This window comes from Cetorhinus maximus, chromosome 5, assembly GCF_964194155.1.
Source record: "Cetorhinus maximus chromosome 5, sCetMax3.hap1.1, whole genome shotgun sequence".
In the NCBI taxonomy this organism is placed as follows: domain Eukaryota; kingdom Metazoa; phylum Chordata; class Chondrichthyes; order Lamniformes; family Cetorhinidae; genus Cetorhinus; species Cetorhinus maximus.
In genome coordinates, this window is record NC_135883.1 from 161,087,324 (window position 1) to 161,105,405 (window position 18,082).

The following is an 18,082-nucleotide window of genomic DNA, read 5'->3' on the forward strand; positions in this document are numbered from 1 at the left end:
CAAGCTTTCGTGTGGCAGTGTGGTGCAATGGGTAAATGGAGGGCATTCACCTCTGGGACCTACGATCAAACTCTGTAATGGACTGAATGCTTCCCTCCTTTGGTTTATTACAGTATCGAAATGAAGTCAACACATGGCAGTTTTGCTCAGGAAAGGAATAAAAAGGCTGGTGTGAGGAATTACATTTGTGCAGTGTCCTCAAACTGGGATTATGGCACATTATTGGCGCACATTACCCTGTAGCTGACACACCAAGATAAATATAGTCAGAACTCTAGTTTAGTTTTTCATGGATACTACAATCTACTCTTCAGTGGGCCTTACCTACCCTACCTGAAGACCAATCAGATACAGATCACCCTTCATATGACAAAGTGCTTCTTGACACTTTATCAGTTTTACAAACCTCTGGTTGTGCGGTTCTGGCTTAGCTTCAGTGCTCAGCACAGACATTTTCTTTCTTCATTTAGTAGCATTAGCTCTGTAAGGTCCCCTCTCATTCACCTTTTCTTGATCGATCCAAGCCTTTCTACCATTTCCTAGCTCGGACACCAGGATTAGTTCTTTGTTACTACCAGGGTTTGGCTATTTTTCTCATGCCTCAGTGACCAGAACAAAATGCTGCATTTAAGGCAAGGCTGACCAGAGCGTTCTGCAGTTTTAGCACAACACACTCAGACTTGAACTCTACTGAACTGATTGCAGCTCTGAAATGGCTAGGTGTATCATCACTGTTTAGTTCAATTTCACTCCTAAAAAATCTGGTGATTTTCACATGGCAATTTCTGGGAGTTTGCTGTGTGCAGATTGGCTGCCATGTTCCTCAATTACAACAGTGACTGCACTTCTAAAGTACTTCATGGGCTGAAAAGCACTTTGGGATTGCTTGGGGTTGTGACAGGTGCTATATAAATGCAAGTTCTTTTCTTTTATCACTTGGTAGAATTTGCTTTTAGTCTCACTTGGTGTCTACAGGAATAGAGTCCCTTCAGTATGGATTTTTGTTTTATCAATGTGTCGAGAAAATCCACGCAAATTATATCAGTCATTAATGTGGGCTGCTGAACCCCCTTTGACAGATGGCATGTTTCCCTGGCGAATACATCCAGCTAACACATTTACATCCTTAAGCAATCTCAGTTCTTCTTTGGTATTAATCCACCTAGAGTCCCACAGGCATGCTAGACACTAATAATTGGCAACAAAAGTGGAACAGCCTTCCACACTCCACAGTCTGAAGCTCTGCTGTTTACTACCTGTGACATTTCAACAAGTTTCAACAACTGACTTTCTTTGCTTTATTTAACATGAACATTACAACGCCCTCAATAAAGTCAAGTTCAGGACCATAAATTCACGATACCATAAACAAGCTTCAACATTCGGACATGATGGTCTTGGTGTTGATAACAACTGTCACTGTACTGACCTCCTATCCTGTAAAACCAGGGCTCCATGTGGTTACCATTTGGTTGGGCACTTTTGCCTCGCTTTCAACTTGGCCGCTGCACTGCTGTACGTGAAGGTGTTAAACCCATTGCCAATTTTATTATTACAGTCCTGCACAGAGAGTGTGTCATGATATGTGGAATGATTATACAACCAAGGCAGGGGGGTGGGTGATGTTGTCCAGTCCATCGAAAAGAAATTGGCCCATGCTTATTTCCTGTAAAATGCATTTCGTAATTTCTTCTTCCTTTCTGCTAAGTCCCTGGCACATTATAACCATTTCACAGCCATGACAGCACGACTGGCAGGCAAGTGCAGTCACATTTCTTTCAATGTCAGGTCATGAGACAAAATACAACCATTAGGTTTGGGGTAGATTGAGGTAGGTCAGTAGAAAATGCTTCTTCCTCTCAGCCCGTTTTTGCACTTTTTTTTTGAGGGGGAAGGGGGGAGCAAGGGACAGGGGAAGAGCTGGCAACTGGACTATACTCATTGGAGTTTACAAGAATGAGAGGTGATCATATCAAAACATATATGATTCTGAAAGGGCATGACAGGGAAGACGTGGAGAGAGACGTGGGAATCTAGAACTAGGGGGCAGAGTTTAAAAATAAGGGGTCTCCCAATTAAGATGGAAATGGATAGATATTTGATTGACAATGGAGTTAAGGGTTATGGTGGGCAGGCAGCAAAGTGGAATTAAGGACACAATCAGATCAGCCATGATCATTTCGAATGGCGGAGCAGCCTCGACGAGCCTATTTCTTATGATCTTATGGAGCAACAATGCTCCCTAATGGGCCTGAAGGTAAGCTAGCAGCGTGCCATTTCGATTAGAAAATTGCACGTGACATTGGGATGCATATGAGCTGGTGGAAAAAAAAACCTTAAAACAGGACTTGCAATGGAGAGGGGAGTGAATTAATTAAAAGGCAGCAGTCCACAGACAATAATGTGCAATAGCCAACAGAAGCTACAGAGGAACTAGAGGCCTGCCTATTAGCTACAGGGAGGAACAGTTAAGTTGCTAACAAGAAAGTGAGGCAAAACTCAATATCCAACTCAAACAGTCACAAAAAAAGGATTTACCTGCTCGGTGAGCCATCTTCACACAGACTTCAATCTTTTTATGCTCTTCGAAACAGAGACCTGTGATTCGACGTGGTAACAGTCCTCCATCTGACCGGATGAACTGACTGAGCAGCAGCACATCCTAGTGGGAAGCAACAAGAGAAAACGGCTGACTCCTAACCAGTCAGTACAAAGTGGAGGAGGGTGTTGGGGGTTGGGGAATGGGAGGAGGGTGGTTGCAGGCACTTAACATAGGAACAAGAATAGGCCATTCAACCCCTTGAGCCAATTCCACCATAGAATTTGATCATGGATCTTAACCTGTCTTGGTGTCGTAGCCTGTAATACCCTTGCCAATCAAAAATTTAATAATCTGTTTTGACCTTTTCAACAGCTCTTTAGGGAAAAGCGTTCCAGGTTTTCACAATCCACTGCAGGTAAGAGTGCTTTCTGACATCATGCCTGAATGGCTGGGCTCTAATTTTCAGGTTATGCCCCTTGTTTTGGGGAGGTAGTTATCTGGGGTAACAGATATTTAACTTTAGCCTCAAAGCAAGGTACAATTCATTATAGTTACACAACTGAAGCACATGACTTGAGGAAACTCTTTCGAGTTATCAACAGTCACAGATTGCAACTCTTTCGAGTACAATCACAGTTCTTGGTTTTCCGGGAGTGGGACATGAACCCACAACCCTCTGATTCAAAGGCGAGGGTGCTATGACCTGAGCCACAGCTGACACCTCCTATGACTTGAGGAAGATGGAGGCAGCATGTGTTTTTACCAAGAAGCCTGTGAAATAATCACTCTTGTCTCCTACATTTGAAGCAGGTTTCTTTCATTTGCTCATAGAACAATGCTGAATGCCAGGAGCAGCCAACTACTGCTCCCTTTTCGGACTTTCCCTGCCTTGTTGAGAAACCTTCTCCAACTCCCCCCAGCCTCTGCTCTGCCTGCCTCTTTCCACCTTGCTGCAAGTTAGACCTAGAGCTCAGTGGAGTAGGAATTGAAGTAACATTTATCTCACTCCACAGCACTCAACAATTGTGCTGCAATGTTCAGTTCCACTCCACTGCAAAAGAAAATTGTGGAGGCAACTTTGAATTAAAATGCCCTTGTGAAATCTTAATTAAATGAGTGACTTGCATGGAAAGTTTTGAATGTATTTTAACAAAATGTTGATACATAGATACAACCACCTTTTCCCAGCTCCTTCCCTCAACTACCCTCCTTTGGACGAAAGACAGGATTCATCCAGTGTGTGAAAATCTTCAAAGATATGTGCACCACTCCTCAGTTGATCCAACCTCAAGTCAAACTCAGGATGTACTTTGTCTTCCTAGCTTGGCACTTTGTCATTGATTTGTAGCTCTCTCCAACTGTGGAGTCTGTGTACATCTAAAAGGCACAGTCTACCCTCTCTAAGATTAATTCCCTCAGCTTGAAACTCAATTAACTGTTTTTGGTGACCAGCAAGTTAAATCCATTAAATGATAAGTGATGTAGAATTACAGGATGTTACAGCACAAGTGAAGACTGTTCAGCCCATTGTACCTTCTTGACAGTTATCCAGTTAGTTCCGCTCCCCTGTCCTTTCCCCGCGGCCTTGAAAATCTTTCAACTTCAAATATTTATTGAAAGTTGTTATTGAATCTGCTCCCACCACTCTTTTAGGCAGAGCATTCCAGACCATAACAACTTGTGCTAAAATAAATTCCCCTCTTTTCTCCCTTTCTGTTTTTTTTTGCCAATTACTTTAAATCTGTATCTTCTGGTTACTGATCCTCTTCCCAGTGGAAACAGCTTCTCCTTATTTACACTATCACGCACCTTCTCATTTGAACACCTCGATTAAATCTCCCCTCAACCTTCTCCACTTCAAGGAAAGCAATCCAAGAGTTTTTAGGCTCTGAGGTAACTGAGGTCCCACATCTCCGGCACCATTTGTTCAGGGCAAAATAAATCTGTTCTTCCTCTTACAGTGCCATAGGATCCACCTCCACCTTTGGTACAGAATCTTGGTGTCTGCCTAACTTATGCACTCAAGGTCTGGAGTGTGGCTTCAACCCATAGTCCGCCAGATCACTAAACAGAATGGGAGATGCTACCAGGTGAACCAAGTGCGTTGATTGGGTTAACAAATCTCAGCCTAGGCAGCAGAAGGGGCACTAAAACTGGCATCAATGTGCAGCAGCTATGGGGCATGAGTAAATTAGAAGAGAAAGAATTAGCCATGTTTCCCATTCAGGATCACCCCAACATTTACCGTCACTGAAAAGCATCAGTGTACAGACAAAGGATGAGAAAAGGATTGGATTCATTGAAAATAGCTTGCCTGAACTCCCTTTCTAGCTCACATAGAAAATATGAGCCATATACCAAGTGCAGTCGCTTTGCTTCCTCAGGCAGCAGTGGAGGCTGGGTCACTGAACATATTCAAGGCAGAGTTGGTTTCTTGATTGACGAGCTAGTCAAGTGTTATGGGGTGGGGGGAGGGAGGTAGGCAGGAAAATGGAGTTGAGGCCACATTCACGTCAGCCATGATCTTATCAAATGGTGGAGCAGGCTTGAGAAGTTGAATGACCTACTCCTGATCCGAATTCGTATGTTCACTGGCAACTCCCCTCCTGCATGGGGGAAGAGCACCGGCCACTTCCATTCCCCAGTGAAAAATACCAGTCACTAACCCGAAAAAGGTGGTTAGCTCAGTCAGCTAATTTCCAGTGGCTAAAATAAATGTTTATTTGACAACAATCATCAAGGTGTTTTCAACTATACTTTCGCCCACTCACTTGACGACCTTCCTCTCCCCACCAAATCTGGCTCACAACATTCTTAATAAGCAAATCACACCCTCAACATTTTTTGAGCCCAGCCAATTTTCTTTCTTTAGAAATACTTAAGTGACCCCCTTCATTATTCCAGACCTTCTGAGCTCCACTTCAATTACAGACCACCACTGCATTGAGTTGTGACACAGCAATTTCAGCAGACCTCTGACAAAGTAAATTCCTCACACTTTATGCTATATACAGACCCTGCCTCTGCAAGCTAGCTGACCAGCTCCGAAATTCTTTTTTTTTAATTAGACAATTTTAGAGCTCAGCGAGTAAAATATTAATTTAATTTAAAAGCCAAGGGAAGTCCAGCACCCAATATTTGAGTGAGGAAACAGCTCCCATTGTTCACTGCAGTTACTTTGCATTCAGTGCTGCCACATTCTTGAGAACTTGCCAACCTCAGCTGGACAAGAGATTTCTAAAGACTCCAAAATTCCAGAATTTGAGGTAAATATTGATTATCTAGTTAAACCTTTCTTAAAGTGAAATGATAGCTTAAACAGGTGAAGGGAATTTTGTGGGGGGTGGGGAATCTGTAATCTGTAAATAAAGCAACAATTGGCGTACTCGAGGTGCTTTAACTGGATCTTATTTCAGGACCACACCACATGAGCACTGCACTGACTTCGGGCAGCCTGTTTCTGAAGGCAAGTTGCACTCTGATTTTACACAAATACATCAAGGCAGCTCCTTGTATTTACACTGTTAAGATTAGGCTCCTAATCCCTTCACCATAGAAGGTTAAGAGGTGATCTAATTAAGCTGTTTAATAAGACTGAAAGAGTTGATAGAGTAGATGGGAGAGAAACCATTTCTTCTGGTGATTGGGGACCAGGTCAGTGGGGGTGGAAATCTTAGCATCAGAGCTAGGCTGTTCAAGCTTGGTGTCTGGAACCACTGTTTCCCACAAAGGGTAGTGAAAATCTGGAATGCTTTCCCCAACCCCAAAAGGTTGCTGAGGTTGAGGAGAAGTTGATTGATATTTTTGTTAGGCAAGGGTATTAAGGGTTATGGAATCAAGGTAGGTAGATCAGCCATTATCTAATTGAATAGCAAAAGAGGGACTGAACTCCTATTCCAATGTTGCCATATCCTAACAGCAGGATCAGATTTATGATGCCGTTGAGATAAGTGAGCCGGACTTGTTTCTGTTACACAGAGCAGCCGACAGGTGGGAGACCAGGTAACCCGCTGCTTCAAGTGTATATTATAGGGCAAAAGCCCCCTCAGAGGATTAGCAAGCTACACTGTCAGCTCTGGGATATCCACTCCTTCCCAGTCCTATAGGTTGAAAGTTGGTTGTCAGTGAAATGAGTTTGGGCCATCTCAGCCCAGTTTCCAGTCAGAACTTGATCTGGGGCAAATGGGAAAAATTGGCACAAGTGTCAACGTATGTGAGGTTCAAATAATACTTGCCCTTATATCAAAACATTTTAAACTTTTTGACATGTAGTAACTGGTTATGTCAGCAAAAGAGCTTTTCACAATTGACCCTGCTTTGGTCTTTAGCTAGCAACTGAACAAACTCCTGATCATGGTTTCACGTTTAAGATGGTTTTCCTCCAAGCTGGCCTTTGAAGAGTTCCACCATCCGTTACAACAGCAAAGATATTTGAAGGACCCACCAAGCCTGTGCTCTTTATTTCAACACACCCACTGTCAAACGCCCAAGTTCTTACGCTACTCAGAACCATAAGGCCATAGAAGTCTACCGCACAGGAGAATATTCAGCCCAGTGTTCTTTCACCCCTCCCCCAGGGTCTATTATACAGACAAAGTAGATCCTCTTTGCTCTCTGACTCAAGTCTACGATACAGACACAGTGGGATTGATCTGCTTCCCATCTGAGATCTGAGACAAAGTCACAATGGGGGTCACTCTCTGGCTCAGCTATGGCTCAGTTGGTAGCGCACACAGATCCCAGCCAGAAGGTTGTGGGCTAAAGTCCCACTCCAGAGGCAACACTGAGGGAGTACTGTATTGTCAGAGGTGCTGTTAAAAACGCGACCCTGGTTGCCTTCTCAGGTGAATATTAAAGATCCCTTGACACTATTTTTTAAAAAAGAGCTGGGGAGTTATTCCCAGTGTCCTGGCCGATATTTAACCCACAACCAACATCACACAAAAATATCTGTTCATTATCTCATTGCTGTTTGGGCTGGGCTCAAGCAAAGCTGTGTGATAGCCTCATACTATTTACAATCCACCTGACAGAGGCTTTTCACCTCACCAAAGATCAACAGCCCTCCGGTTACAATATTAAATACCATCTAGATGGAAAACTCTTTAACCTTGGTCGCTTCCTAAGCAGGAAGTTCTCTGTCATGACATGGTCAGCACCGCACCCTCAAAAAAAATCACCCGCAAGAGGACAAAAAAATGATTGGCTGCCCGTTCATCTCAAGGCTATGTGTGGGTTGGTAGAGCTGTGCACAACAGGAATTGCAGCTCTTTAAAGAATAATTCACTTTATGAAATACTTTCAGTGACAAACTGGCCATGAGGTGGTAAAAGCATAGATGAAGGTAAATTGGCAGAAAGGTTGAAATAGGGACACAGTGGGGAGGAGGCAGGTGCAGCCAGTGTTTGTGATTGAAAGGATATGGGGCTGGAAGCTCATCTCAAGCTATCCCTTAGCATTAAGGTAAAGATGACTTGTATTTATATAGTGACTTTCGTAACCTCAGGATGACCCGAAGCACTTCACAGCCACCAAGGTACTTTTGAAGAGTAGTCAGAGAAGCAATATTCAAAATGTGGTCGCAAATTTGCAAAGCATGGTGGCAAGGTCCCAAAAAAAAAACAGCAATATGATAAGGACATGATCATCTGTTTTAGGATTTGGTTGAGGGAAAAATATTGGTCAGGACACCTGGAGAACTCCCCTGCTCTTCAAATAGTGGCAGGGGATCTTTTACATCCACCCACTAAGCCAGACGCGGCCTCACTTTAATATCATCTCATTGAAAGGCGGCACCTCCAACAGTACAGCACAGTCCCTTGGCACTGCAGTGGGAGGTCAGCCTAGATTATGTACTCATGTCTCATACTCCGATCGATACATTATGCAGCAGGCAACAGCGAAGTAAAAGCTGTAGACCTACTGGATGGGAAAAATCAGCCGCCAGTAAGTCACTGAACTGGAGTTGAGAAACAAATTATACCATTCTGCTCCAAAGTACTCAGTGTACTTTTCCAACACACCCAGGTGCTTGCTAAAAGGAATGCACAAAAAGCTTCCTGTTGTATGACAACGCAGTGCAGGACAGCACGTATCTGGGTGGAACACATTAACCAGATCCAGTCATTTCCACTCCTCATTCATCCATTACTAAAGTATACCGCTCTGTCGACAGCCCAATGTTGTTTCCAGTCTCTGTTCAACGCTATATAGATGATATGTATGACATAATCTCACATTCTGTCCAGCAGGATAAACACAAGTTACAGATTCCCCAATCCCTCACTCACATCTTTTTGCGGGAGCTTTTAATAGATATTAAACCACAGTAACTAAATCAAGCTTTCCAAGATGCTTCACAGGAATATTAACAGGAGAAATTTGACAGCAAGCATCATAAGGATTTATTAAGACATATGACCAAAGGCTTGGTATTTTTTTAAATTCATTCACGGGATGTGGGCGTCACTGGCTGGGCCAGCATTTATTGCCCATCCCTAATTGCCCTTGAGAAGGTGGCAGTGAACTGCCTTCTTGAACCGCTGCAGTCCATGTGATGTGGGTACACCCACAGTGCTGTTAGGAAGGTCAAAGGGGTAGAAAGCAAAAAGGGAAGTGGAGAGGCAGAATGGTTTAGGAAGAGAATTCTAGCACTTAGGGGCAGCTCAATGCACTTTGACTTGCATTTATAAAGTTATCATGCTGTTGATAAATGGTTGAAGTGCCATGACCATTATGGAGCCAAATGCAACAGCTAAGCTTCCTTAAAGCAAACACAAGATAAAAGAGTAGTCAATGTGATTTATTTTTTTCTATTGTCAATAGTTGAGAGAAAAGTGTTGACCAGGATACCAGGCAAACATGCCGTTGTTCCTCTTGCTACTGTCGCAGCACTTTTCAGCATCCACGTGGCAGGGCCTCGGATTAACTCAGAATTCATTCAGCACTTATATTTTGGCTCACTGTATTTGCAGCAGCTTTCTGCCTACAGCACTGAGTGAACGCTGCATTCTTGGCCGTGACATGCTGCAAGTCCATTGGTCAGCAAAGTCTCTGCTTGGTCTGGTCAAGCATGCAAAAGGCGTGCTTCTGTTTTAGGCTGGCGGAACCAGTTTTGAGGGTAGAGGTGGGTTTTGGTGACGGGATCGGCTGTTAAAGATTGTGTGGATTTGGGTGCACCATAGAATCATAAAGAGGCTATTCCACCCATCCTGTCTCTTTGCAAGAGCAACTCAGCTAGCCTCATTCCCCTGCCCTTTCCCAGTAGTCCTGCAAATTCTTTCAAGTGTTTATCCAATTCCCTTTTGAAAGCCTCCACCACACTCACGCACCGCAGTCTAGATCCTAACCACTTGCTGCATGATGAAGGTATTCCTCCCGCTACATGACACATGTAAGTCATGTAGGCCAAAAACTCTGCATTTGTTCAAACTGCAGCATTAGTTTGGCTGAGGTCAGGCATGCCTCTGGGTGCAAATATGGCGGAGGTGCTAACAGTGAAATCTGTTGAAAAGAAGTGGTGAAGTTGCCGAAGTAATTCAAGGAGGAGTGGAAGCCTAGTGCTCAAGTCGTAGGCTGGATCACAAACCCAAGGACAAGTGAGAGATAAGCTGACACACATACTGACATGTCAGTGCTTGGAAATAGCAGTGCTTTATATTGTGGGCACCCAGTGTCAGGATCAAGCACACCCAACATCACTCAACAATGTTCCTCAGTCCCAATCTCCAAAGAGCACTTATCTTGGGGTAACAATGTTCCAATTATTGCTGGAAAGAGCCATGTTGTCGAAACTTTTCATCTTGCACTCATCAGGACAAACACAAGAATGCCAAATTTCAAACAATTACAACAATTTATACTACAGGAGGAAATGGTGCTGATTGGTTGGCAAGTCGATTCTCACTGGCCGAGGCATTGCCATGGAGAAAGCAGCTGGAAACAATAGGCATCCCAAGCTCCAAAGTAATTAAAAAAAAAGGCCTTGGCCAATCAGAACCCTTTTCTCCTGTAATGTAAGTTGTTGTAACTATTTGAAATTTGGCATTCCTGTGTTTGTCCTGTTGAGTTCAAGACAAAAAGCTTCAGCAAAGTGTCCCTCTTTTCAGCAACTTTCAAGTTCTATACTACCAAGCAACTGATTGTTCCAATTCTCTCACCACCCATTTACCACCAAGGTAAAAAGTTAGGAGCAAAGTAGAAGTTCTGTTCTGTGTTCATGTTCAATGGTTTGAGACTGCCTAAAATCACTTCAGATCAGAGCTTACTACTGTATTTCACACACAATTATTCACAGCACAGTAACAGGCCATTCAGCAACTAGCTTAAGCTGGCGTTTAGACTCCCACCCACTTCATCTAACCCCATCAGCCATGATCTTATTGAATGGCGGAGCTGGCTCAACGGGCTAAGTGGCCTACTCTTGCTCCTAATTCATAAGTTTGTGTGAATATTTTTTGCCTCATGTACTTATCTAATTTTCCTTTAAAGGCATCTATGCTATTCTCAAATGCTCCAAAATGCAGAGAACTCTACCTTCTAATCACTCTCTGGATGGTTGTAAAAATGAAAGCCATTCATTAAAATACCCTATTACACAAACAGATAATTCCTAAATGCAATGTACTTACTGTATAGTTATATTTATGCTTCAGGTTCCATCTGCAGATTGGACACTGTCCTGAAGGGTTTGGAGGCTCAGATGCCACTGGAGAATTCTCGACTTTCTTCCCTTCAATCTGAAAGCAGAAGCAACGAGTGTGACCATTAAGAAGGTGACTATAACCCCTTCACTGGTCTGCAATAATGCTGAGTTCAAAGGCCTCCTCAACAAAACTGAAAGTGGCCCAGCTGCAAAGGAAGCAGAGGGACGACAGGGACCAAGGACAGTCTGTCACCGCAATCCTAAAGTTCTGAATGTGACTTTACAGCAATTTCTTGTGTCCAAGAGGCTCGGAAATTACAGCTGGTTCTTCAGACTTACCGTACCAGTATAGGAACATAAGACATAGGTACATAGGACTTAGGAGTAGCAGTAAACCATTCCGCCCTTTGAGTCTGCTCCACCATCCAACAAGATTATGGCTGATCTGGTTGCGGTCTCAATTCCACTTTCCTGTCTGCCCCCCATAACCTTTGACTCCCTTGCCTATCAAAAATGATACCCTTTTTTTCAAACCCTGCCTTGAATAAATTCAATGACCCAGCCTCCACTGCTCTCTGGGGAAGAGAATTCCACATACTAAGACCCTTAAGAGAAAAAATTTCTTATCTCCATCTTAAAATGGAGACCTCTTATTCTTAAACTGTGTCCTCTAGTGGAACAAGTGGAAACATCTTCCCGGTACCTACCCTACCACGTCCCCTCAGGATCTTGTTTGTTTTAATAAGGTGACGTCTCATTCTTTTAAACTCCAATTGGGTATAGGCTTGTTCAACCTTTCATAGGATAAGCCCTTCATCCCAGCAATGATTCAAGTGAACTTTCTCTGAACTGCTTCTAACGCAATTGTACCCTTTTTTAAGTAGAGATCAAAACTGTACACTACCCCCTGTACAGCTATAGTAAAACTTCCCTACTTTTATATTCCATTCCCTTTGCAATAAATGCCAACATTCCTTCCTAATCACTTGCTTTACCTGCATACTAACTTCTTGTGATTCATGTACAAGGACACCCAGACCCCACTGAACCACCGAGTTACGCAATCTCTTTTCAATTAAATAATATGCTGCTTCTCTATTCTTCCCGTCAAAGTGAACAAGTTCACATTTTTCCACATTATACTCTATCTGCCAATTTTTTGCCCACGTACATAACCTATCTATATCATTTTGCAGATTCTGTACCTCTTCTTGACAACTTACTTTTCTACCTATCTTTGGTGTCATCGGCAAATTTAGCTGCTGTACATTTCATTCCCTTCATCCAAATCATTGATGTAGACTGTAAATGGTTGAGGCCCCAGCATTGACCACTCTCCCACCCCACTCCGTGTCACTCCACTAGTTACAGCTTGCCAACCCCAGAAAGACCCATTTATCCTTACTCTGTGCTTCTTGTTAGCTAACCAATCTTTTATCCATGCTAATATGTTACCCCCTACACCATGTTCTCTTATCTTGTGTTATAACCCTTTGATGTAGTATCTTATCAAATGCCTTTTGGAAATCCAAGTAGGCCACATCCACAGGGTGCCCTGCCAGAAAGTGATGGAAACAAGAATCCATATTAGCCAATTGGGCTGAATAGTCTGTTTCTGCACTATAGAATCTATATAAATCTATGTAACTTCAGTTGTATCTTTTCCCTTTGGCATCACTTCAGTACTTACTGTGCTGATCAGCCTGCTGCTAATCCTGTCTGCCTGGATATCCTGAAAGACCTCAAACAAGCCCTCTGCATTTCTCTGATCATTCCTGGAATTCAATTAATCTCCTAGACCAGAGCTTTAACACTTCTGGCAATGTTTTGGTGTCAAGTAAATATCCATCTTCCTTTTCAAAGCTACGACTGAATTTGCTTTCATCACTCTTTCAGGCAGTGCATTCCAGATTAGAAGAGCGAAAAAAAAATTATCCACCTCCTGTCTGCTTCTTCTGCCAATTCTCTTAAATCTGTTCTCTGGTTAGTGCCCCTCCTACCGGCTGAAACAATCAATCAAAGCACCTCATAATTTTGAAGACTTCCATTAAATCTCACCTTAACCTTTCTGGGTCTATGGAAAAGACGGGGGAGAAGCCCGGGAGCAAGTTTCTCCTCCTCCGCTCCCTCGACAGTGCTTTTTCACCTTAATTTTAAAAAAAGGGTTGAGGGACTTGGGAAAAACATAATAAGACAGGTGTGGCCGAGGCTTGGTTCATGCAGTTCTCGCGGACTCCTGGCCAGAATGTAAGAAAATTTCAATCATTAGTCAGACAGTCCTCCTCTCAGTGCTCGTCTTCAATCTCTCTTTCTCCACCCTAACATTCTTTCCACTTTCCCTTAATTTTATCCATATCCAACATTGCAGCCACTGCTTCTCCATCTCATTGCTTCAAAGCTTTACACAGACCATGCTTAGGTCCTTTAGATTCATTCCTGGGATGAAAGGGATGACCCAGAACGAGAGATTGAGTACAATGGCCCTCTCCTCTCCAGAGTTCAGGAGAATGAGAGCTGATCTCTTTGAAACATGTAAAATTCTTGGAGGGTTTGTCAGGGCGGAGAGGCTGTTTCCGCTGGCTAGGCAGTCAGGACTGAGGGTCATAATCTCAGGGTCAGGGGTCGGTCAGGGAACTGAGAGGAGGAGAAATTTCTTCACTCAAAGGGTTGTGAACCTATGGAGTTCTTTATCCTGAGGGATGTGGGGGCTCAGTCAATGAGTAAATTCAAGACAGATGGATTTTTGGACGCGAAGGGAATCAGCAAAATGGGGACAGGACAGGAAAATGGAGTTTAGGTAGAAGATCAACGATGATCTTACTGAATAGCAGAACAGGCCCGAGAAATTGCATGGCACACTCCTGCTTCAATTTCTTAAGTTTTTATGTTCCCTGCATCTTTAATGATCTGAAGTGAAGACTGTTTCCATCAATCTTATCCAGGACATCAGAATAGTACAACTCTTTCGCCTTCCTTCGTTTTCCCCACCCCATTTCAATCTGTGTTATAAATCTCTGATCCTTCAACTAAGTTTCTCAATTCAAAAAAAAAACACGTGCTGTCCTCCTCTCCTAAAATTGGACATTATACGCAGACGATGATTTTTTTTTGTGTGTGTGTGTGTGTGTGTGTGTGTGTGTGTGTGTGTGGTTGTTCAGTTCTATGGCGATTGTTTGTCTACTGGTCCCACAGGTCAGTCAAAGCACATTTTTAGATTGGATGAGGCACTGAGGCAGCTGTACTCACCATTATGGTCTGTCCATCCTGGACCCTTACAACTGTAAAGCAAAGAAAAAGCCTTGTTTGAAAACCAATATCTACTATACTACATATACCCACATATGTCTTAAACCCAAGGCTTTTTACAGAACTATTAATCGCAAAATACATCAGAAATACAATTCCAAGGCAAAAGACCATCTCTTCAGTGCTTTTATATTTGCCATTTTAAAATGAGCTGAAATCACAATTACACCCATCAAGCTCGTCCAAACGAGAGGTTGATTGCAACATTAAGAAAAACTTTCAAAAGATTGTTTGCCGTGAGGACATGTTCCCTCTATTTATCAGATTGATTTTATTAGCCCTTCTTTTCTGGGTTTCTTCAAGTCTTGTGCTAACCTGCTCTCATTCAGGTGACTATGTCACTCTTGAACCAGCCAACGGTAGGTCTAGAACATTGAAACAGGCCATTCAGCCCAACTGCACGAGCCTCCTCCCACCCCTCTTCATCTAACCCTATCAGCACATCGTTCTGTTCCTTTCTCATTCATGTGCTTGTTGTAACCTGCATAAACTGGTCCTGCCTTGCCTTTTTAATTGTTTCACTTGTTCTCAACTTATTCCCCCTTTCTCTCTACCAGCGCGAGATCTGTAACAACCAAAATGATCTTATCCTAGGTTCAAACCTCATCAACTGTAATCAAGACATTGATCATAAAAATGATTGAAGGGGTATAGATGCTAATGTTAAATCACCACCACCATCTTCTAAAAGGATGGACACCAAATAGACACCTTACTATTGACGCAAATTTACTGAAAATGAGTGAAAACATTAACTGATCATTTTCTGAGGATTTTCTTTAACCTCGGGTTGGATATTTAAGATGGTGAATGGGCTGGCAATCAAGTGGCATGAATTAAGACACATTTCAACAGTTTAGTGTTTTGTAAATTTCTTTACCCAGAGTGGTTAGAAAGTTGAACCTACTGCTACAGGGTTAATTCAGACAAATAGTACAGCAATGCCAACCATTGCTCAGTTGGTAGCACTCTCACCTTCAAGAAAGGTACACTGATACGTATGTGTATGTAAGGCATTGAAGGTCACATGACAGGCTGATAGAGCAGTTAGTAAAGCATACAGTATCCTGGGTTTTATTAATAGGAGTTTAGAGTACAAGAGCAAGGAGGTTACGCTGAACTTGTATAAGACACTAGTTCAGCCTCAGCTAGAGTATTGTGTCCAGTTCTGCGCGCTGCACAAGGATGTGAAGGCAATGGGGAGGGTGCAGAAAAGATTCATGAGAATGGTTCCAGGGATGAGGAACTTCAGTTATGGAGAAATTGAAACAGTTTTCCTTCAAAGAAAAGGTGGCTTGGAGGAGATTTGCTACAGATATGTAAAATCATGATGGATCTGGACAGAGCAGACAGGGAGAAACCATTCCCACACATGAAATGATCGAGAACGAGGGGGCACAGGTTTAAAGTAATTAGTTTAAAAAGCAATAGTGATAGGAGGAAAAACTTCTTTATGCAGCAAGTGGTTAGGGTTTGGAATACACTGCCTAAGAGCGTGATGGAGGCAGGTTCACATGAAGCATTCGAAAGGGAATTGAAGACTGTAATCTGAAAAGGAAGAACGTGCAGGGTTATGGGGAGAAGGCAAGAGCATGGAACTAGGTGAATTGCTCATTTGGAGAGCCGGTGATGAGCCGAATGCCCTCCTGCACCGTACCAATTGTGTGATTCTGTGACAGGGGAGGTCCCTGTGGTGTATAACCACCTGCATACAACATCTGAGCCAAATGTCCTGTTTCTGAATTGCAAATTCTACATGACACGTTTTGCTCCGAGCAGACAGTCTGAGGAGTGGGTAAAACAGGAAGAGCAGCCCTGCCTTCTCAAACCCAGCAATTATAGAGTCCCCATGACCTGTCAATCTTGTGGCTCAGCCATGAGATGCTCCCTAATCCGCTGTCAAAGAGGGCTCCGCCCCCTTCTCGCTGGCCCCGCCCCCTTCTCGCTGGCCCCGCCCCCTTCTCGCTGGCCTCCCCGCCCCCTCACGCCCGACGCTGGTCGCTGCCGGCCCTCGCCCGGCCCTGCACTCACTTTCCCTCAGGCCTCGAGCTGGCACCAGCTCTGCCGGAGCGAGCTGCTGCCACTTTCCGTTAACGGCGTCTGGTGCAAAGCGCTGGCCGGAGATCCAGAGGGAAGCAGCTTTAGCCGTCCGGCAAACAGATCGGAGGCTCCTGATCGCCGCCATCTTCCAGCAGCGGGAGGGGGAGGGACATCATGATGGACCATTTCCGGTTCCGGCTGTCAATCAAACCCAGACTCACCCCAGGAGCAGAAGAGTAGTTCACAGCAGTCAAATTTCACATGATTCACACTTGTACCATTTTCAAATACTGGCCTGTGTTTTCATTTTAATATTAATTATAAAACAGACTTTGGTAACGGGCTTAAGAGCAAAATACTGCGGACGCTGGAAATCTGAAACAAAAACAAAAATTGCTGGAAAAACTCAGCAGGTCTGACAGCATCTGTGGAGAGAAAGACAGAGTTAACGTTTCGAGTTCGTATGACTCTTCATCAGAACTAAAGAGAAATGTGGTGAAATACATACTGTATGAGGGGGGTGGGACAGGTGAAGCTGGATAGAGGGCCAGCGATAGGTGGAGACAAAGGAGAGATTGCAAAAGATGTCATAAACAAAAGGTCAAAGGTGTGTTGATGGTGGTGTTACTGGCTAAAGGAGGTGCTAATGGTGACATTAAGAGTAGAAAGCAGAACGAACAAGTGACAGATGGCCCTAGTGGGGGAGGGGACGGTGTGGGAAAAAAGATTGAAATAGGCTAAAAGGTGGGAATAAAACAAATGGCAATAAATTTTAAAAATAATAATAATAGAAATAGGTGGGAAATATATATATATATAAATTAAAAGTAGATATTTGAAAAAGGGCATCAAAAAGGGGTGAGGATGGAGGAGAGAGCTCATGATCTGAAGTTGTTGAACTCAGTGCTAAATCCAGAAGGCTGTAAAGTGCCTAATCGGAAGATGAGGTGCTGTTCCTCCAGTTTGCATTGAGCTTCACTGGAACAATGCAGCAAGCCAAGGACGGACATGTGGGCAAGAGAGCAGGGTGGAATGTTAAAATGGCAAGCGACAGGGAGGTCTGGGTCATGCTTGCGGACAGACCGAAGGTGTTCTGCAAAGCGGTCACCCAGTCTGCATTTGGTCTCTCCAATGTAGAGGAAACCGCATTGGGAGCAGCGAATGCAGTAGACTAAATTGACGAAAGTGCAAGTGAAATGCTGCTTCACTCGAAAGGAGTGTTTGGGCCCTTGGACGGTGAGAAGGGGGGAAGTAAAGGGGCAGGGGTGCACCTTCTGCGATTGCATGGGAAGGTGCCGTGGGAGGGAGTTGAGGTGTAGGAGGTGATGGAGGAGTGGACCAGGGTGTCCCGGAGGGAACGATCCCTGCGGAATGCTGACAGGGGGGTGAAGAGAAGATGTGTTTGAAGGTGGCATCATGCTGGAGTTGGCAGAAATGGCGGAGGATGATCCTTTGAATGCAGAGGCTGGTGGGGTGAAAAGTGAGGACAAGGGGTCCCTATCATTGTTCTGGGAGGGAGAGGAAGGTGTGAGGGAAGAGGCGTGGGAGAT

The 18,082-nt window shown here is 43.8% G+C and overlaps 1 protein-coding gene across 1 annotated transcript in view; it reads right to left on the reverse strand.

The window, feature by feature from the left end:
• Positions 1–16,689, reverse strand: part of mrps18a (mitochondrial ribosomal protein S18A) — a 79,738-nt gene extending 63,049 nt beyond the window's left edge. Inside the window, exons 1-4 of the mRNA XM_078542724.1 lie at positions 16,524–16,689; positions 14,433–14,464; positions 11,173–11,280; positions 2,539–2,662 (exon numbers count right to left, since the gene is read on the reverse strand). Of these exons, the coding sequence (XP_078398850.1) occupies positions 2,539–2,662; positions 11,173–11,280; positions 14,433–14,464; positions 16,524–16,677 (418 nt within the window). The 5' untranslated portion in view covers positions 16,678–16,689. The remainder of the gene's footprint in view (positions 1–2,538; positions 2,663–11,172; positions 11,281–14,432; positions 14,465–16,523) is intronic.
• Positions 16,690–18,082: the final 1,393 nt, after the last annotated feature.